The sequence below is a fragment of the Perca flavescens genome, chromosome 18 (assembly GCF_004354835.1).
Source record: "Perca flavescens isolate YP-PL-M2 chromosome 18, PFLA_1.0, whole genome shotgun sequence".
Lineage (NCBI taxonomy): Eukaryota > Metazoa > Chordata > Actinopteri > Perciformes > Percidae > Perca > Perca flavescens.
In genome coordinates this window covers 21,427,641-21,450,015 of record NC_041348.1, presented here as the reverse complement: position 1 = coordinate 21,450,015, position 22,375 = coordinate 21,427,641, and the positions used below count along the sequence as shown (strand labels likewise).

General features: G+C 38.7%; 1 protein-coding gene across 2 annotated transcripts; it reads right to left on the bottom strand.

The window, feature by feature from the left end:
- Nucleotides 1–233: 233 nt before the first annotated feature.
- On the bottom strand, nucleotides 234–11,992 carry rhag (Rh associated glycoprotein). 2 transcript variants are annotated; one of them, XM_028604532.1, is made up of 10 exons: nucleotides 11,756–11,992; nucleotides 4,887–5,070; nucleotides 4,539–4,689; nucleotides 4,282–4,429; nucleotides 3,834–4,000; nucleotides 3,600–3,737; nucleotides 3,104–3,224; nucleotides 2,877–2,951; nucleotides 2,654–2,727; nucleotides 234–2,294 (listed from the first exon to the last, which is right to left on the bottom strand). In XM_028604532.1, exons 1-10 carry the CDS (start codon nucleotides 11,931–11,933, stop codon nucleotides 2,217–2,219), a joined length of 1,314 nt encoding a protein of 437 aa, XP_028460333.1. In that variant the 5' UTR covers nucleotides 11,934–11,992; the 3' UTR covers nucleotides 234–2,216. The 2 variants fall into 2 exon arrangements, 1 of the variants encoding a protein (XP_028460333.1); XR_003694828.1 differs by lacking the exon at nucleotides 234–2,294 and having other exon boundaries at nucleotides 2,711–2,727; nucleotides 2,877–2,950; nucleotides 3,102–3,224.
- Nucleotides 11,993–22,375: the final 10,383 nt, after the last annotated feature.

The following is a 22,375-nucleotide window of genomic DNA, read 5'->3' as shown; positions in this document are numbered from 1 at the left end:
GATCTATTGATGGCTGTGATGCATAGAGCTTTAACTTAATTGGTCATAAACACAAAGTACAGATGATGCTTATCTTTATATGTCGTTCGTTTTGCAGCCATTTGTCCTATGCGTTTGTCCTGCTGGTGGTGCTAGAGAAAAAGTCAAGGGATCACCAAATGTATTGCAATACATCCTGAGGAGGACCTGAATGTCTGAACCTGCTAACACAAAAACACACATAACCACTGTTATTGTACAAAAACACATTTATTATGACAGTATTAGTATATTATACAAATACGAGCACATCTAAGCACACGTAGTATAAAAATACAAAATCTTGATGTGCTTCAGTGTTCTGGGCATCATAAACCATTTGACAAACCAAAATTGATTAACACTACTGTATAGTCAGTTCCATCTAGCCCTGCAGTGCTATGTTTTAATGTTAAACACAAAAAAAAACTGTCCTTTGACACTCAGACACATTGCAGCTTAAAAAGATTATGCAAAGCAAGAAATGGCTGCTCTCTAATCCTGTGATATACACAGTTGCAGGTGTGACTGTTCACAACTCAGAATGAAAAATAATCCAACAGGAAGTCACCTATAGAGAAAACAGGTACAAAAACTGATTCCAAGTGATGCATATAATAGTATAAAGAAAATGGTAAGCAATTCTTATGTCTCAGTATGTAAGTTCCTGTTGAATTCTTTTTAAGGCATCTAAAAAATATTCAGTACCCGTTGCACTTTTTTTTAACATTGCAGGACTTTGATAAAACTGACCATGTCAATCCATCTAAAAGCTAAACTGTATGTACATGTAAGAATACACTGGATGTAAATAGAAAGCGGACACAAAAATGAACTTCAGCTTGCCCATTGACAGCCAGTCTAATGCTAAATGCACTCATTGCATTAAATAAATTGTACAGCTGCCCTCAGATAGATAAAACATTATTGTAAGCAGTGAGAAATAAGCAACAAAAAGGTTTATTAGTTACAACATATCATGCAACTATCCCTGCCCATGTCAGAGCCTCACTGCTGGATTCACACAGTATGACTCTGACTCCTTGCAGAAGGATTGGGCTCCAGTGAGGTGATGTGAAGCAGGTTTAAGGGCACGTTGAGACCAAAGCTAGCGATCCGCAGTGTTTTGCGGCTGTGGAAATATCACTAAAAAGGCCCATCTGTGTGACGTACTGTTGCGTTCTTTAAGCCCCTAAAGCAGCACAAGTAGACTTTATATTTTACAATTTTCCGTCAGATCATTTATAGATCTTGAAGGCAGCTTTATTTCATATAGAAAGAGAGAAAGAAAAGAGATGGAGCATTGTGCTTTATTGGTGCAGAAAACTAGTTTTTCTTTTTTACTTTCTTGTGGCAGCGATAGATACAGGGATGTTTACTCTAAGGGACTCTTAATTCCATTACATTTTATGTATAGTATCAAATCATAACAATAGTTATCTCAAGACACTTTACAGATAGAGTAGGTCTAGACCACACTATAATTTAAAAAGACTCTCACACTGCCTCAAAACACACTGACAAGTCTGATCACCACGCCGCAGGCCGTTGCAGTTTTTTTCGGCACCCCCCCACCGCCACAGCTTAAACGCACTACCCCCAGTCAAAATGAATGGAGAGACTTTCGTTTTTGCTGGACCGCCTGAGTGTGTGTGGACATAGCCTAACTCCTCTTCTCTTTGACCTGAGCCTCAGCAAAAATACATATGCCAGGTGTATGGAAATATAAAAGATTATATGAAGAAAAATACACACTATACTGAAAACATGCTTTAATGTTTTTCATAATATAAAAATAAAATAAAAAAGCTTATGTAAGTAGTTGTGTATCAGCAGTGGATTTATGGTTTGACCCACTGGGTTTTCAAGGTTATTGATCACAATTTTCAATGCAAAAGAAATCCCTGAATGTGTGAGTGTAAATGGGATTAACTGAATATTTATGTTGACAATTTTTATTATGTGTATTTTGAAGACTCTGTTGTGTAAAACATTCACTGCCCATCCTGATTACAAATTTAAATTGTACTATGATGAAAAAATACAACGCTGTAGATCTTTGCTCACAAAAAAGTTTCAAAAATTGACTTGTGTTGGTGAGTAGAGTAAATCGTCTAGTTTTTTTAAATCACATTACACATCCACGGACATGGTGTAGCTGATTAATAATCATTTACTTCTTCATTTCTGGCAGATATTTAAACCTCTGCTTTGTTCTTTGAGTGATCGGCGTGAGCCAAGCTCTCGTCATTCTCCTCCTCCTCCTCCTCAGGAACCTGGAAAACATGCAGTCCAAATTATGTGTCTGTAGCTTAATGAAAGAGACCTAAATAAGACATTTTTAAATAAGATGCAATCATTGGCTTATATGCTGTACCACCTCGGTGGAGTTTACCAGCAGAGGATAAAACAAGCAGCACCAGAGAGTTGGAATGAACACAGGAAGAACTATTTTCTTTTAATAGAAGCCTGTCAGATGAAATCGTGATTGAAATAAATGATGCAGTGAACCACATCCAGCTAATATGATCCCCAAACCACAAATTTAATAAATATTGGGGTACTGCATCAATCACTTGTGATGCTCGACAATCAAAAACTAGAAATAATATTTACGAGGAAAGGGATTTCTTACCTCCCAGTAAATAGAGTCATCAAAGCAGTTCTGGTCTGGAGGCTGTCCCCAGAACGGCAACTTCATTATTAAACCTTGAAGAATAAAAAATAAACTGTTTGATCACTCAGGCTTTTTGCTAAATCATAATAACCCTGACCTTTTTCTTTTGAGTGACAAACCATGTGCCCAGAAATTTAACCATTATGACATATTTATGGATTCATGTTTCATCTTCACCTACCTGTAATAGCACCTCCAACCAAAGCGAAACCCAGGGATGAAGCCAAGGCAGCAGCTTGCATGGCAGCATTACCTCTGAAGAGGAGGAAAAGAGAAGACAGGAATGTAAGAGCTGACAATTAACTGAACCATGAAGTTACTTCAAAGCTTCAATACAGTTATGTGTGTGAATATATATTATTATATGTATATGTATACGATTTCTGGTGAGTAAAATGACCCTTACCCCTCTTTTTTTTCCCAAAGCCACAGCTACAATACCAGCCAACCCGCCCAGGATGCCAGGCATGCCGTGCAGATTGTGGACTCCGCAGGTATCCTGGATGCCCAGGTTGGATGCCAGGATGGGCTACAGAGGAGAAAAAATGTATTTGGTTGCAACCAAAGGAGTGTCTTTTTAAAAGGTTAAATATGCATTTTGATTTTAAAAATGTGACGTTATCAAATGTTTGTTTTCTTCCGACCAATAGTCCAAAACCCCAAAATATTCAATTTACTATCATAGAAGAGTAATAATACTATAAAATAATGACATTTCAGAAGCTGAAACCAGGGATTTTTTTCCCCCATGTTTGCTTAAATTGTTTTTTAAACGATTAATCTCTTATTAAAATTGTTGGAGATTTTCTGGAAACTGACTAATCTGTTAATGAACTAATAGTTTCCACCAAAGCCTTTTTAGGAAACTCATTGTTTTGCACCTTTGCTTTGACTTTCAACTCACAGTTAGGTACTTGAAGCCCAGGGTAGAGATGATGCCAGCCACTAATCCAATCAGCATTGCCCCAAATGGCCCAATGTTCATGTCAGCACATGTTCCCACAGCGACGCCACCAGCCAAGGTGGCATTCTGAATATGTACCTGTAGTATATAAAGATATAAAAACAAGTATATATATTTTTTTTTTTAAATTCTTGCATAAGTCTTATTGTGGATAATAAAGGAAAGTTATCTGACCATGTCCAGTTTTCCTTTGTGCTCCACAAGGCTGGAGATGGCGTAGGCAGAGAGCACACAGGCAGCCAGGGAGAGGTAGGTGTTGATCACTGCTGTGAGCTGAGTGAAGCCCGGATCAGCGATGGCCGAGTTAAAACTGGGCCAGAACATCCACAGGAAGACGGTTCCTGTAGAAGAGGGGGGAAGAATGAAACAGCATTTCACACTGCAAGTTAGAAACATATAGATTCAAGGATTTATATTAATTCTTGCTTAACAGGATTGATGCACAGTTGAGGTCGCTATCTATTTACCACTGTACATGCTGCATGGTTATTTATGACCACTAGGTGGCAGGCATACGTTGTGTACGTGCAGGCCTGTGATAAACCAGTGAGGGAAGATTACAGCCAAATAAAACACATCATTGCTGTAAAGTTCATTAGTTTAAGGTGTGACTGGCTCTTACCAATCATAGCAAACAGATCAGAGTGATAAACAGATCCGTCGTTCTCATGTCCGTTTCTTAAACCTGGTCGGTAAAGTACTCGAGCCACTGCCAGCCCAAAGTAGGCTCCATAAGCATGGATGATCATGGATGCTCCAACATCATTCGCCTGCGAAAGAAGAGTTGATACTGTAAAATACAGTTTACACAGTGAATGTTCCTGGTCGTATTTTGCTAATGTAGTTTATCAACACATGCCTGTGTCATTGCGTACTTACTTCAAGGACTGTGGCCACCAGATGTTCATTGATGGAGAAGATGGTGATCTCCAGGATGGTCATGATGAGGAGTTGCACAGGGCTGGTTTTACCCAGAACGGCTCCAAAGGAGATCAGGACTGTAGCTGTGCTGAAGTCTGCGTTGATTATTCTGTACAATAGAGAAGACCAGCACAGTTTAACCTTCATTTACCGAACCTAAAGTGATCTGTTAGAGCAACTCAGCAGCCAACAGGACAGGTCAATGGTTTATTGAGCAGCTACTTAGTTGGTGATGCATATTTTACTGCTTAAATGTTAATCAAGGGGTTACTGATAAGCGACACGTGCAGAAAAAGACATTCATACTTGAAGATGCTGACTTTGATCTTGCCATCTTCCAGGTGCCAGATGCCTTGCGTGAGAAGGCCCCACTGCAGGCCGAAGGCAGCCAGCAGTAAGTTGACACCCACGCTGCTGAACCCGTATCGCTTCAGGAAGGTCATCAGGAACCCGAAGCCGATGAAGATCATGACGTGGACATCCTGAAACACTGAAGACATGAGAAAAGAGGTCAGTTCTGCTGTTGATTCGATGACAGGGCCCTTCTTTGTTGTGCGAGTCCCACTTTAGCCTTGGCTAAATGTGGACATTAAATCGAATCAGATGAAACACTTGTGATACGCTGCCTTCAATTAGAAATAAGCCATTCGTTAAGACTTTGCTTTCCACGGTGGTATTCTTTTGACTTTGTAGTTTAAATGATTTACTGAGCAGGAGTCATTTCCTTTCCACAGGGGCTGTATTGTCTGCCGTGACCTGTTGGTTGGAAAAGCAATTCAATCAGACTATGAATGGGATTCTGGGAAATGCTCCTGATGTTCCTGTTGAGTTTGTGGCGTTCGTTTGTATGAAGTGCATATGGTCTTAATAGATTAGCACACCCTTATCTAGTCTGTTTAGACCACATCCCATGTTTTAATTATCAGTGCATTTAGTTTTACTATATTATTTATTTATATTATTTTTAAACACAAAAATACAAGCTCTTTAAGAGGAGATAAATCTGGGTTAAGGCCAGGTAATTTTCGGGGGAATTTGTGTCAACATCCTGACAGGGGTGTGGGACTCCTGTTTTCCAAAAGTCTTTAAGCTTGATATGATATGATGAGCCCCTTGTGGTACATACATAAAGGTGGAGGTGCTCCCAGGTTCAGAAACAATGCTTCATTTCCTCAGAGTGGAATGAGCGTGAATGTAGCTACTGTTATCTGGACAGTACATACTTACTTTCGTCTTTCAAAAGGCAGGCATTTACTGCTTTGCAGTCTCAGATTCACCATCATTGTTTAATTCCTTGAGTCTTGTAGTCACCGTCAAGTTGCCAGACAACCAGCGGAGACTAGGTGATGTCACTGCACCCAGCCAGGAAACAGTCCGGCACATAATCATTAAAACCACAACATGGTGCTTTAATTTTTACATTTTTGTACAGATTAAACGGTAACACTTTACTTGAAGGTATCTACATAAGAGTGACATGACACAGTCATGACAGTGTCATGTTACTGTCATGACACATGAACCCTAATCCTAACTCTAACCCTAACCCTAACCATAACTTGTCATGACAAAAACCGAATGATACTTACTAAAAGAAGCGTTATGTCATAAACGTTTATAATGTTAGTGACATGTTCATGACAGTGTCATGTCACTCTTATGTAGATACCTTCAAGTAAAGTGTAACCAATTAAACAAGTATGTTTAAAGGGTGCTGGTAAGTGGATTTTGTTACCTGTGGACAGAGGTAGACTAGTGGTTTCCCCCTGATTCCATACTTTGTGCTAAGCTAAGCTAAGCAGCTGCTTGCTGTACTTTTATGTTTAGCAAACAACTGTGAGTGTTGTATCAACTTCTCATCTAACTCTCGTCAAGGAAGGGACCATTTCACAAAACTATACTTACTTACATTAAATATCCCATTTTTTTTTCTATCACATGCTGCTTTTTGGATGCTTTTATATCGGCCTTAGTGGTCCCCTAATACTGTATCTGAAGTCTCTTTCCTGAAATTCAGCCTTGGTGCAGAACTACAGCCACTAGAGCCAGTCCCACAATGAGCTTTCCTTAGTATGTGCCATTTCTGTGTCTGTAACTTTAAATGCTATTGAGGAGGAGAGAGGGGGGATAAGGTGGAGGGTGGGGGTGTGGCCTTGACCAACTGCCACTTCACTTGTTTGCAAGCCATGATGTCTCTCTCTTTCTCATGGGCAGTCCAAATTCTATGGGCGGGCAAAGCAGAGAAAGGGGAGGTAACCTTGCTCCTTATGACTTCATAAGGAGCAGATTCCAGATCGGCCCATCTGAGCTTTCATTTTCTCAAAGGCAGAGCAGGATACCCAGGGCTCGGTTTACACCTATCACCATTTCTAGCCACTGGGGGACCATAGGCAGGCTGGGGGAACTCATATTAAAAAAAACCTCATCAAGGGAAATTTTCATGCCATGGGACCTTTAGCTCCACTTATCTAAAAAGGAAATTAATATTACACACATACAGTAGATATGAGGAAAACATGTACACATGCTCCATTTAGATGTATTAAACTATTTACAGAAACACAGAAAATCATGCAACACTGGTCATCCACACCTATTAATATTTACATTGTTTAAGGTTGTTGAGGTTGATTCTTTCAGTTAGTATCTAGCTTGACTTTGTTCTCATAACAAAAGGCTTATAAGGCAAAGTTCAGGATCTGCTTATGACATCCAGGTGGGCAACAATGCCTTAGTTTAGGCAACCAGGCCAAGATTCATTCAGTCAAAGGTGACATTGTATGGGATTCCGCATGATCAAACACAAGGGAAGTTAGCATTGTTACATTATGCATGATCAAGAGTATATCAGGACATTTTTAAAATGTCTTTTGGTATAAAGTGAGAACGCCTATGGTAAGAAAGAATCCGTGTTTTACTGGGTTTTTATACATGCTCAAAAACAGTGTACTTAAACAGATGTTATACTGTAGACTGCTTTAATCAGTAACCAATCTGATAAAAATAGAGCTGCTCAAATCTACTCAGAGCAGTTGTCTAGATGCTCCATATTGACAATATAGCTTTTAGTGGCGTTAATGAGTAGTTGAAACAGATTGATGTTTCAAAATAATTTTAATCACCCATGACGATTGTTATTGGTTTAAAGAAATACCAATAAACCAGAGCACATTTTTCACCCATCCCGGAATGCTGTGTGGAGTAGCCAGACCCTCCTCCGCTCCGCAGCGTGTGGATGGTCTGGCAAAGCGAGACTAACCTAACATTTATGTTCTCTCCTGCTTGGTAAATAATTAATTAACCAATTTAATCACTTTACAAACAGTTGAGATATCATGTGAATATCATCCTTTTGAAACGGCATTCTTTACTCAAGTGTCAAACCACCTCTGAAGAGTCTGTGATTTCACAAGAAAACAGTCAAAAAAACAATCCTGATGTGTGTTTGTGTAGTGCTGCACTGATGCCATCAGCAGTGTGTCAAGGTGAAATATTGATTTGGCTCACATCCACAGAGCTCTTTTGAACAGAAACTGGTTGCCCCTTCAGCTTGTGCTTTGACCCCCTCCCATTCTCAGGTAGGTCAATGGTCATGGTTTTAGCTCATTCAACATAATTGAAAATACTTTTTTTTAGAGGCATTTGCAGATATGGTATAATAGCAATTTTGGGTTGTTTGCGCATGTAGGCAAACCTCTTTTAAAAAATGCTTGTTACTTTACTTGGATGTTTGTATGTTCACAACTACTGTAAATCAGACTGATCAATGATAATTTTTGTATCATAATTCTCATTTTCATTGAAAAATACTAAAATAACTTTTTTTTATTGATTCTAGTGTGATTTTCGCGAGAATCTCTACCAAACAAAGATTTTTTCGTTAGTCTGTAGGATACAATTTGTCGGCTGGGACGTTTCTGCAGCACCACAAAACTTAATTTAGGATGGTTTGGCACATATTTTGCCTTTTAACAAATATTACGCCCCCTGCAATTCGGATATTGCAGTAGTCCATATTGCGATTTCGATAAAATTGCGACTAATTGTGCAGCCCTTGTCATGCCCCTGACTTTTTCCATAATCATAGACCGCTAACAGCAAACAGGATGATGGTGATAATCTCCAAAGCCAAGGTCATGATGTGGAACTGCATCCTCATTTCCTTGCCCTAAGCGGGCATCCTGAGACCAAGGTTATCTCTCACAGTCTGACACACACTCACTGATAAACAAAAAGGCAGAAGACACCCCCCTCCCATTCTTTTCAACCAGTTGCACTGCCAGAAAATCAATGTTTCTAGTCCAGAAAACCCCATGTGCCATAGAAAATTCTTTGATCATGACATTTTTTTTTAAACCAAAGATGTCATTTCCTGTATTCTGGTGCCTTTTAACAACTGGTTTGATACTTGTATCTATAGAGAGCTGAAGTCACACCCTTCTACCTCCGGTCCATGGGACATTAATTCGGAAAAAATATGAACGAGAGTCAATTGGAGAGATAATAATTATTTTTTTATCCCGTTTCAACTGAAGAAAGTCTCAGTTTATTGTTAAACTATTGAAGTAAAGACTGTGAAAATACGTAATTAGAAAGACTACTGGGCTAACTGAGACTTTCTTTGGTTGAAAAATTATTTTTTAAATCGACGAACATCATATTTGTTATCCATGGCTCAATTCAAACGGGATCAAAAAATTATTTGCCACTCCCCGTTCACTACCATTCATATTTTTTCCGAGTTAAGGTCCCATGAGGTCCACCGGAAGGGGCATAACTTCGGCTCTCTATCTATACTAGCATGAGAAAAAAATGGGTATAATTTGTAATTACACCTAGAGGAAGTGGTTGGCCCGTGATCACTTTTATATTAAAAAGTACAGAAATTGATTTGATGACTAATTCAGAGTCATCTCTAATAATAACCACTCATTGTTTATTTCAACTTATATGCTTGCATGCAATTGCAATATTGCCTGTTTTCTTATGAGAGATCTGCCTGGGTACAAGGTAGCAGTGAAAATGTGGTATGGAGTTTCATTGAGTTGGGCATTCTCTCAATAAGCAAGCGGAATGGATTTAATAATGACACACTGACACAGCACTCTTAAGAGCGCCAAGTGGAAAGACCAATGTTCTTAATGTGGCCACACCTGTGTAGGGGCTTGTAGTGAACAGTAGTTTCAGGATGGGGAGGAGGTAAAATTGGAAAGCAGCCACAGTGACTTGCACCACGCCCAGATGTTAGGTAATGCTCAGTAATCTGGGTGAGCCAAGACAAGAGAGAGAATCCCCTCAGGACCAACTGCAGAGGAGGGATGCAACCAAAACATATGCAAAATTATTTTTTTAAATTCTGGAGCAATAGATTTCCTTGCATTTGATGTTTCCATTTTGCAAAGCAACTCCTCATTTAGATAAAAATGACTTTCCAAGAGTCTCTATTAGAAACCTATGTAGTGTTTTGTCAAACCATACAACCAGAAATTCTGTCTGTCATTGACATATTTTAAAAGGGAATTGATTTGAGCTGGGATAGCTTTTACTCGCTCCATTTCTCTGCTTATTTGTCTTCTTTTGATCCCAACAGATGTCTGTCATGTGTTGCATAGCGGATCTCTCTGCACCCATCCGCAATCCTTCACGTTATCCAATCACATTTTAAATGGTCATGGCTTTAACTGATACAGCATAAATAAAATATAAGATTTATTTAAGAGGCATTTGCAGATATGTTCCTTAACATCTTATCATGGCATTATTTGGTTGTTGGCACGTGTATGAACCTCTTTTTTTAAACTGCTTATTGTTACCTTACTGTACATGGATGTTTGTATGTGCAGAGTTTGACTCTAGAAGGCTGTTTTCACATCTATCTGCTGAAGGATGGAAAGTTTCTCTGTACTCACCTTAAATCTCAGTGTACACATGAGATTATTATATTATATCACAACTAGTTTTGAAGCAAATTATGGTCCAATATGCTACTTACACAAGTGTAATGTGGAAACTACACTGATAATGGACCTTTCAGTGATGTAAGAGACATCTTGTGATGTAAGAGATGTCTTGTGTCTAGCAGTTAAACTTATCCAAACTAAATTTGCACATTCATAGATTATGGACTTTTCAATGAGGGAAAATGAGTAGATGTGATTTTAAGAATTTTTAACAAGGCAACATCTACTTTTTTGTGGGAAAACTGTATCAGACACACGTTATAATTGAAAACAATACGTTTTTTATGTATTTAAAAATGTCTGGAGAAGATCTTAACTCAGTGTGATAAAAAATAAAGAAAAATCCAATATAATCGTAGAAATTCTGAAGAAGACTATGTTGCTAGACATGTTCTAGTCTATTTTATCTGTAGTAGAAAATATGCTCAGCCTTAATGCTGACCATTGAGCTAATCTCTATGGGTCACACCTGCCCCACCCAATCATGAGTAGACATTCATACGGTAAAACAGCCGCTTGTAGTTGCAACTATCTTAATGCGGATAAGTTGTCATGATGCAAAGGACCCTCTCAACTGCAGGAACCGCTCTATGCTCAATAAGTACGAAGGTTTAAACAAATACACAGCATTCTTCTGCCCTATCTATCTTCTGTCTTTATTATCTGTGTGTTTTTTAAATCCCATGTGATCTCCACTGTATGATACCTGACACTTTCCCTGCAGGATCCTATTTGACTGCTCAGTTGCATGTGCATGAAGAAACTTTGTGAGGGATGAGAATGTGACCCCATGACTTCTCTTATTTCTTTCAGCAGACCAGCCTCCAAATTCTTCTATTTCTGTTTGCAAGTAATTGGAAAATCACATCCTTAAAACACAAGTCACATTATTCCAATGAAGGAAAGGAGGCCTTTTTCAGGTCACTCAACACTTTTAAGTAGAGTAACTAGAGAACCAAAAGCTTAGAAATATGGAAGATTTGTAGACTTATTCCTTTTATAAATAGAAATAAGCTTCATTTCAGCATTTTCTCTAACACACACTAAATCACACTGAGTCAGCAGAACAAGAACCTTGTTTTCTCTGTTAACATAAAAGCTGCAACAAAGGCCATAATCCATCATTTTTAACCTCTTCAAAAACAGTGTAGAGACCAAACATTAAGGCATCCAGTAGGAGAGCATCCCTCAGCGAGCAGCCACAGGTAGACTTACTGGGGTAGAGATCCATGGGCTTCACTTCATGGTGAGTCTCATTGGAGTGTGGCTCATGCCCGTGACTTTTTCCATCATCATAGACCACAAACACACCAAACAGGATTATGGTGATAATCTCCAAAGCCAAGGCCACGATGGGAAACTTCATCCTCATGTTGGTGGCGTACGCAGGCATCCTGAGACCAACTCTGGTTATCTCTGACACACACTCACTGACACTCTTTTTTAGGAGTTGTGCTGTGTGAAGGGAGGGAACAAGTGGTGTCTGGTTTTAAACTGATGCAGGTTTTGTGGTGACCAATGACAGGGCAGAAGACTGGGGCCTGGGTGGTGAACACCCCCCTCATGTACTTTGCTCATAGGGATGGGTTTCCTCTCTGGACGTCACAAGGGACAACGCAAAACACAAATGTAATGACACTTGGCCAGTGAGTGGACATGAAAGAAATACTTAATGACTGCTCCTTTCCACTCATTTTGAACTGTCAAGTTTGTTTGTTGACTTACTGTCTTAACTTACATTTTGGGACTGGTGCTTATTAAATTAGAAGACAAAAAGTCTCTATAAAGAGCTATTTGCTGTTTATAACTATGTTGCTCAAGAAAATATACAGTAGCTGTCATACAATTACAGTTTTTTTAGATTCCTTTTTTTATCTGCTCTATTAAACACTGTTCCTCTTTCTTAGTGCAAAAGACTTCAGACACTGTTCCCTTGAGATTAAACCCTTTTGCAGTTTTTTTATGCACCGGCTGATTCAGATACATAACTTAGGTAAAAGTAACAATACAACACTGTAAATAATACTAAATTACAAGTAAAGGTCTTGCATTTTACATTTTATATATGGGTAAAAGTACAGCAGTAGCAGCAAAATGTACTTAAAGTATCAAAAGTACTTATGGTTGTGTTATGTTATGGTGAATAAACCCTTTATAACTAACCCATTAATGTATAAGTTATGGTGGTCCTGAGAGGCCACTGCACTGCAACTTAAGAAAACGCACGCAAATAAACCACAACACAATGGAAGTGTTTCCAGGGCACACTTTTAAGTGATGCACACATTTGGCTTGCTTGCTGCAGTTTGACATCTTAACTCTTAATTTTATTGACATTTTATTATTCTGATATTAACTATTGCAGATAGCTGCTGTTAAACTAGCGATAGTCTTTTGCCTACTCTAGTTAGCCTTTTGCTATCTAACGTTTTGACGTTTTTAAATATGAAGATAATTTCTGAATTTGCTTGTGCATTGTCTACTAATTCAATGCTTATATAATCACAATTGCCATGTGCTATATTATCTGGCTAGTGGGATGGACTAGATTCCCACTGCACCATAAGAACAGTATGTAATGGTAGGTTAAAACCATTGTGTGGTGGTAACGTTACAAACGTTGAACTTATCTTACAATTGACTGCGACAAGTCAACATGTCTGCTATGAATCGGAGATTTCGTTAGACTTTCTCCTCCATCTATTTGACTGACAGAGTCATAAATATTAAGTCATGACATATTATAACCTTTATTTAATGTTCATATTTAAATGGTAATGAGACAGTGTATTTAATATATTGATTTAAAAAAACATCCTAATCATCACAGTAACTTTTAAAATACCCGTTTCAGCCTTGTTAGTTCAGTCACTCAAGGGCTGCTGGGTCAGTCAGGACACTTTTTCACACCTCGAAGATGTGCTGAGTTGTTTCTTTAAATGATTAGCTACAACACACTAGAATCTAAAGACATATTACAATAAATAAAACAATAAATGTTCTTTAGGTGAAGAAACCAGGCTGAATCAGTGGGTGTTGTTGAACATCAGAAGACAGAAGACGTTGTTATGTGTTGTGGTTTATTTGTGTGTGTTTTCTTATTTGCTTGCTTTTTGTTATTTGCGTGTGTTTTCTTATTTGCGCTCGTTTTCTTATTGTTGCTTGTTGTGGTTTATTTGCGTGCGTTTTCTTATTTGCGTGCGTTTCTTATTTGCGTGCATTTTCTTATTGTTGCTTGTTGTGGTTTATTTGCGTGCGTTTTCTTATTTGCGTGCGTTTCTTATTTGCGTGCATTTTCTTATTGTTGCATGTTGTGGTTTATTTGCGTGCGTTTTCTTAAGTTGCAGTGCAGTGGCCTCTCAGGGCCACTCTAATAAGCAGTGTTTTAAGGTTGTAGCTGGTAAATATATGTTTTATATGTAAAATCCTAAATTGATAAATGGTTTATAACACACTTTAATTAAGTTGTAAACAGATGTAAGTGTTTATGAAAATAGTATTTTAAGCATAATGAATCAGGTTATGTTATATACAGTACTAACAGCAAGCACATACATAATATGTACAGTGTAATATGAAGACAATATGTACAGTTTCCCTAAATAAAAACCTTGTCCAAACACACCAGGATAAATATAAATGTCAAATAAATGTAGTGGAGTAAAACGTAAATTATATTACCCAGAAATGTGAGTTTAAATATAAAGTAGCATAGAATTGAAACATTCAAGTTGAAGTCATTTTTCACCATTGAATCCAGGCGTAGCAGATGTTGCCTCTTACTAGCTCTGTTAGTTGTCTCATGTTGCTTCAACAAATGCTGCACATTGTCATTCCACCCATGCCCTCTACATACAGTGTGTGTAACTGTGATCAGGTTACTTCATAGTTCAAGTCCTTTGCCATCAACTGTTAACATACACATGTCTGTGCTTCCTTTCCCATTGGAAACTTTCCAAGAGGACTCCTCTGATTAACCTGTAGGTTCTGATCCAGTAAGTGGCTCCCACAGTGAGTGTGGTGACAATCTGAGGCCTCTCGCCAAATTACCTCAGGCTAGAACTCCTTTATTTGGGTCCAAGAGCTTTATGAATGAGCAGAGTAGTTAATCACTGCCAGCAACACATTTCTGTTTGTGTTGGACCTGAGCGCAGTGACTGTTTTCCCAGACCCTTTGGGAAATTACTTCCAAATGTTGAGCGATATCAAAAACTGCAGCACTGCTAGAACTAATCTACTTGTGCTGAACATGTGCACTACAGAGTTTTTCTCTAATATTTGGCAGACATTGGAGGCTTTTTTAATGGGCTGAGCCACATGTTTTTTTTTCACAGACAAGTGAGCTAACCCACAAACTTGAACAGCATGGGAGGATTTGTGGTTCAACTACCACAGTCATTCATTCATGACGGTCACAGATACTCCCTCACATAAGCCTTTTCTTCTTTTAGCTCTTTCTTTTTTTTATTGGATTTCAGTCTATATATCACAAAAGAATGTGGCTGTTTGATACCTCACATGTAACTAACTGATTATTTTTGCCTCCAGAGTAGCTCTAACCCTGAGAAATGTTTGTATAATTGTGACACTTCAATCTGCAATTATTTAACCAATTATTATGTCTGTAGTTTTGCGATCATCTTTTCTCCGCACAGCTGTAATCTGTCAGGGTGTTGACAGAGAGCATGAGAACTGTTTATATAGTCAAGACTTTTCAATAACAGTTAACGGTCTGAGTCTCACATTTCTTAGCGGGGTATCCCAGAGGTACCAGTGCTTTTAGGTTTTTGCTTTTGTCAACATTTCTTTGCGCGAATGATTTGTTGTCTTGATTAAACCGAGAGACCTTTGGTGATAACATGCTATAATCTCCTAAATATCACAAATAAACAGGAATTTCTGCAGGAATTTGGGAAAATGTACTTAGTTGCTTTCTTTCTGAGAAAAGGTGAGAAGATTGATAAGACTCATGCATGTTAAGCATGTAGCTAGAGGCAAAAGACAATTATTCTATCTTAGCATAAAGACTGAGACGGGGATACAGCAAAATTAAGTAATTACAAAGGAATTTGTACATTAGATCATGCATGCTTAGTAAATCAATACAAATTGTGGTCGCACTTTATTTTATGGTATGTTAATAAAACGTAATAAGCCATACTTTGTATCAAATTAGACACATAGAAATAATGTGGTCTTTATTAGACAGAAAGCTAACACAGTTATACCCTGTAGACACCATACACCTAAATTATGCTGTAATTAGAAACTGCATGTATTGCCATATTAAAAACAAAATATATTGGGCTGACCTCTAGCTCACCCTGTAGAGTGTGCGCCCCATGTATGCTGAGTCCTTGGCAGCGGCCCGGGTTCGAATCCGACCCACGGACCTTTGCTGCATGTTGCCCCCCTTTTCTCTCCCCTTTCCTCTCTTCAAGCTGTCCTGTTGATTAAAGGCCATAAAAGCCCATAACAATAATCTTAAAAAAACCAAACATATATACTATACTGTTATACCAAATTACACTCTAAATAGACACTGCGTATTGGGCATAGCCTTGTGTCATTTGTTGCTTATTAGGAGAAAACTACCGTTAAGTAATGTCAAACCACGTCGAGTCACATCTGGTCGCTATTTCCCTCAGTCCCTCATAGCCTGGATGCTCTCTGGAGTCCCGTGGAGTTTGGAGGTGGTACATAGCCTTATTAATAGGCTAATAAAACTATTGTGACTGACTAGCGCTAGCATATTACTGGCTTGCTAGCATATAAGTGGTTGGTTAGCTTGCTAGCTGTCGAGGAGCTAGCCATGCAAGTAGTCTGAATAAATACCTGCTTCGTTTGACTTTTTATTTGTTTCTTTTTGTTAGTGCTGTGAACACAGGAAAGTGGTTGTAATTTAGACAGTTTTAAGGTGGGAGTTTATAATCGAGCCTGGAATGCTGTATTGCGTCAAATGCTGGCTCTTTTTCAGTTTTATAGATTCTTATATTAAAAGATTTGGCAATTTCATCAAACAATCCCTATTATCGCTTCTGGAAATAAATGTGTTGGCTTGTTAAGGTTCACACAATCTGAGAAAGTTTGAACATCAAAGGAACAAAACGGAGTAAAAACAGCCAAGCTAAATAGCTACTTCGTTTATCAGCTCAAATTAGTTTTAATCTACATTGGCCTCCTTGTGAACCTCTAGGAACATTCCAGGAAAACTATTAGGCGATTTATCTCTGCTCCCTCACAACCCCAAGCGCAAAGCGCAGATTTGGGGAAAATAAACAAGCCATCAGCCTTAATGTGCTCCATACTTTGTCAATCAATGACTTTGGGCTCAAAGAGTGATGGACGGATGATGGAAGCCTACTTTTGTTCTCTTTTGTTTTTAGCGTCAGGACATACCTGGACAGGCTTTAGTCTGCCAAATGTAAAGGTCAGTGCTAATAATTGCTTTTTAATGAAACATCCAAAAAAAATGTTTAAACAAGCAGATACTGTAGATTTATTTGACATTGATGATGAATACGTTTATTTTATTTATTGAAATGTACATTTTGAATGCAACTCATTTAAATTGATCAAATAACATTTTTCTCAGTACATTCACTCAGTATTTTGCCTCTTGTCTCATGAAGGGGAAACCACCTCGCAGCTGATATTTTCGTATATGCCTATTCCTCTGTGAGGTTGTGTTTGTTCAGCTCTTTCTCATGCAAAGGTCAACTCCACGTGCATTATTATTGGGTGCCCCAACCCCTTAAGTATTTACTTCTTATCACTTGTAATAATGACCAGTATGTCCTCACGAAGAGTCCTCCTTTTACACTACATGGTACAGGCCTCTGCATTTCTGTGAAGCTACGTACATGCCTCTTGTGGGATACTCAGGGGATCAACACCACATTCCTCAGTTTGGAGGATTCTTCTGTATAGAGATACAGCATGTATGTGGCTGATTGGAAACAGAGGCCAGTTGGTGTGACGGACAAAACCCAGGTCTTTTCTTCTAGTTAATCAAAACTGTAAAGCAATCAGTCTTGGGTTGATAACATTACATATAGCTTTCTATATACTGTAAATGTGTGTGAGCTCTAGAGAGATTTTCATGTGCAATATCATCAGTAATCCAGACTGATTTATGAAGCCTGATAAATAAATGCAACAGAGTTCTTCGAGTGAATGTTGACCTCGACTCAAAGTGAGGTTGGGAAGATACTTTGAAGTCTTCTATGAAGCCGGTGCATCCACTGGGAACTTCTGTTGTACTGTTTCTGTTGCAGAGCAGCGGTGCAGGTTTGTCCTGCCTGTGGAGCTCAGAATGCCTGGAATGTAAAGATACTGCATGTTTGAATAAGATACTATGTATCTGTAGATGTAAACAGTGTCTATGGAGCAGGAACTGTGAGTTTGCAGGCAAATTGGTGAGAGAACAACTATCTAAATGTCCACTGAAGATCAATAATTTAATTTCTAACGTTTTGAATGATAAGAGCACTTTGCTGATATAACTCCCTGGATCATATTATTGCCAATCAAACCGCAATGTGAATCCCTACTCATAGGTTGTGAAAATGCACCAATGTGTGTTACATCATTATATGATCAACAAATCAATCCTCAAACTGCTTTCGAAGAACCAGATTAGCTGGATGTTTTGGACAGAGTGAAATACTGTATGCATGTCACCACATAGGTCAGGGCCAGCTTGGATCATAGAGCTGATTGATAAAGGTTCAGTGTTTTGCTCAAGGACACGTTGACAGGTGTAGTTACAAACAGCAGCTGTCACCACTATTAGTGAGTGTCTGATAGACATGTACAGCCACTCTAGTCTCAAGTATTTCACCTGAAAAAACAAGTAAGGAACCTCTTGGAGAATGAACACATATGTTGGGATTAGACATGGATGGGATCGTATTCCTATGTGCGGTACATATTTTACGTTTCCGGCTGTAGAATTCTTGTCTTCGTCGAGCCAGCAGGTCTTTTTTGAATGGTGTTGAAACTCCTGTGGAAACAAATGTAAAGAGTTCCCAATACATGATCCCAATACACTTGTGCTGCTTACTTTCTGTGAAAAAGTTTGAGCTGTTTGCTTTGAGACCAAGTAATCTTGTCCCTGCTTTACACATGCCATTATCTCTATGTGCAACTGCAGCCTTTTAAGCTTGGTGTAATGTGACAGTAGGATCAGGGGTCAGTGTGCTTACATTAGTCAAAGAAGTAAACCACTTCAGATGCTCAGTGGGTGACTGCTGTTGAAGCTGAATATGAAGCATATCGGTTCTTATTTCAGACGAGGCCCGAATAAACCAAACCAGACTAATAGTGTGCTGTAGAGATGGCATTTTATGGGTGTCCCTAACTTAAATTGAATTCTGGTTTGCAGGTGTTAAGAAATCTGTCTCCGAACCAAACTGACAAACATTGCTTTCCTCTTGCAAAAATTTCACTACCTGTACCACAAAATTTATTTTACCACTGTAGATGTTTGCTGTGAGGTTCTTGGCCTTCACATTTAATTCCCCAGACCCCTGATGCATTATGGGGGTGTGAACTGGAATGGAAAGGATGATAGTGCGTAGACACTCCACCTCTCTCACCACAGTCCCCCCTGAACGTACCCCACCCCTCGTTTCCTGTGGCTGGGGCTGAGGGGAACAGTTGCACACCCTGATAAGCCCGCTCGGAGGGAAGCCTATGCAGGCGGGTAATCAGCATGTTAGATGCTAGCAATCAAGAACAATCACAAGCTCTCATCATGTTTATGTTGCGGTGGCCCTTTTATGCTATTTAAGTGAAGGGCAATTGTATAGCATCCAGTGGTGTTTCATGTCACACGTTTAAGAGGACACACATCTGGTAGAATTTGTCAATTTCAGGTGAGATGGAAATAAATTAGAGGCCAAATAGACACCTTAGAGCCTTGAGTAAATTGTCAAGGTTTTGATAAGAGAAATGCCTTTCTGTCAGTCAAACGTTGCATCTTTATAACATGCACATTCCCTCTTACACCAGCAACATATGTTCTAAAAAGGCTTTGCACACAACTGCAGATGCTGATAGGCAGCACTGTTTGAAGAAGGCCAAGAGCACTAAATGGTTAACAGGTGTGTTGAGGATTTAGTGCCATGCCTATCGAGTTACAGTGGGATGTGCAACAGGCATCAGTCAATACGGAGTGCAGACAGAGGAGCGTGAGTACAGTATGAACGCCGTGGGACCAAAACCACATGTGCAAAACGTGATATGCAGAAATTGCAGTTATGTGTTTTTCCATGACAGCAGGAAGATGTACAGTCACTGACCCTCTGAAGCCTGTTCGTGCTTTTTAAAGAGGTGTGGTTGGGACTGGATGGTGTCTAGTTTAAATCCTGGAAGGTTAAAATATTTAAATAAATCCAACCTTCTGCCGTATGGCATCACATTATGAGCATTTATGAAAGATTGCAAGATAATAGATTCACTGTATGGTAGTTAGAATTACGTAATGGCTCCATGAAGACCTATTATGTTTACAGATCCAGTACTATATGGCCTGTTTGCAGGGGGAAGGGATTAGTTTGGTTACTTTGTAGTGTCATGGGACTTCTATTTGCTCGCAAACTGAGATAAATCTTTGCTTTACTTTCTTGTTTCCTCAATTACAAAGATAACACAAGCAAGTTATGGTCCCAGGCCACAGCAAGTACGAAATTTATGATAACACTGTATTAAATTTCAATTCTTACATGTCTTCTGGTAGAGAGAGAAATGCATTAAAAAACAACAGTGGCGAAGCCATATAAATGTCAATCTAGTTGTATGCCCAACACAACATGAGATGTGTTAAAGGACACATAATAGAGCCTCTGTTGTTTTTTTGCTTTTGATGTCTTACAGTCTTTATCCTTACACTTTGAAATCCACCCAGCCTGAAAGGAATTGTCATATTATTGTTGGATGAAAAGTCTTTGGTTGGCAACCAGCTTCCTCAGTAGTACATCCTGATGTCATGCTGCCTTTTAAACACAGAGCTTTCCTGTATTGATGTTGTAATTGCTTTATTTAGCGCTGGCTTCTTTAAATTACGCCTAATTGAGGGCCTTCACCACACCCTTTCCTCATGTGGCTCCATGCGGCAATCAACCTGCCATGTTATCACCACATCTTAATAAAAACTAAAATGATTGGACCACAACCCAGGACTTCCCATAGAAATAGGAAAACGAAGGAGGAGGGAGGAGGGTTAAAAAAGCAACCAAAAAAAACATCCCGACTTAAACGACCTGGGGAGTGGGCTTTCAATGCACAGGATGTAGAGAGATTGGTGGTTTGAGGCATTTCAGTGAAGTAGAAAAGGGAGTAAAAAAAGGGAAAATGACTTGTCAGGCAAACGACAGAGCAGACCACACAGCTGGGAGGAGCTTTGTGTATGTTATATGATTAATAACCCCAGTATTTAAAACATTTACACACTGAAAAAATGGTTGGCATCCAGTAGAAATACAGAGCAGTCATGCAAGTCTCAGCTGTGTAATGAAATCTTTCTTGGAAATATTGATTTAAAGCAAATAACTAATTATTCAAAGAATTTCCAGAAGCCACATGTTGAATGTGATGTTGAATATTCCTTTTGTATAATCATCTGGTTGTTAAATGTTAAATGTTTCCCCACATGTTAGTTATTATAGGAGGAATGTTGATTACATAAGGGCTATAGATATACAGTATAGGGTCCATTTACTGTACGTGGGAGACCATATGTTTGTTCTCTCATCTTAAAGCTTTTCTCATGACAGTTTTACACCTCAAGCCAAATCAGTGATAGAAACACCATACATTTGGAAGGACATGGTTCAACTTCAAATGTAACGAGCCATGTTTAGGTTATACGAACAGCTGTGATAATATTTGCAATTTTGGTATGCAGTTGTATATGTGTGTGTGTATGCAATGTTAGTTTAAGTTCACTGTTCCCAGTGAAGCACATTAAAACTATATTATACTAACATATTATGTTGTATATATGATGTAAAGATGTTTTTTTTATTTCATTTTTTTGTTGACTGGATCTCACACTTTTCAATGTTGCCTTTATTTCTACAGTATTTATAAATTTTCCATTTTCCGCACCATATTTTGTAGTAATGCAGACTGATCTCATAAAGTGGCGTATGTATGACACGCCAATTCGTATGCCGTTTTTGCGTGTTATCAAGACGCATAATCGCTTTTTAGCGTGTTTATCAATGCCGTTCGGCCCGCATTGACCTACATTACGTATGAATTTTCGCCGTAGCGAGTAGTACGAAAGGATGTAAGTCCGCGGATGGGAAAAAAACACAGGACTTTCACCCAGGAGAGCCGGGATCGTGTGATTGTGTTTGTCAACCGTTTTTTTTTTCTAAATTATTTATTTTTTTAAGTCTTCCCTAATGTTTATTTCCTAAACCCAACTGTTTATTGTTTTCCTAAGCATGTGACGTTGGTCACCGTCATGTTTTTGTCTTTTTTTGTGTTACTAAAGCCTTTCCCAATGTTCTTTTCCTATGCGTACAGATAACATACCATTTGGCTTTAGGAAAATGGCGTGTATGTTTACGCAAAGTCAAGATGCCATGTTGAGTAATGCCTATTCTTGTGGAGCTAAAATGACATTGAGATCAACTTGCTGCTATGTACCAAAAATATATAGTAATAAAAAAAAAAAAACTGAAAAATACAAATCATCAAAAAACTAATCTGCTAACTTAGTTTTGCAGGATGTGATGGCTGGGTTTATTATGATTACAGACAGAATTCGAGGGAAATTTTACATACAACAACATGACTAGATGCATATTTCCGACTACATAA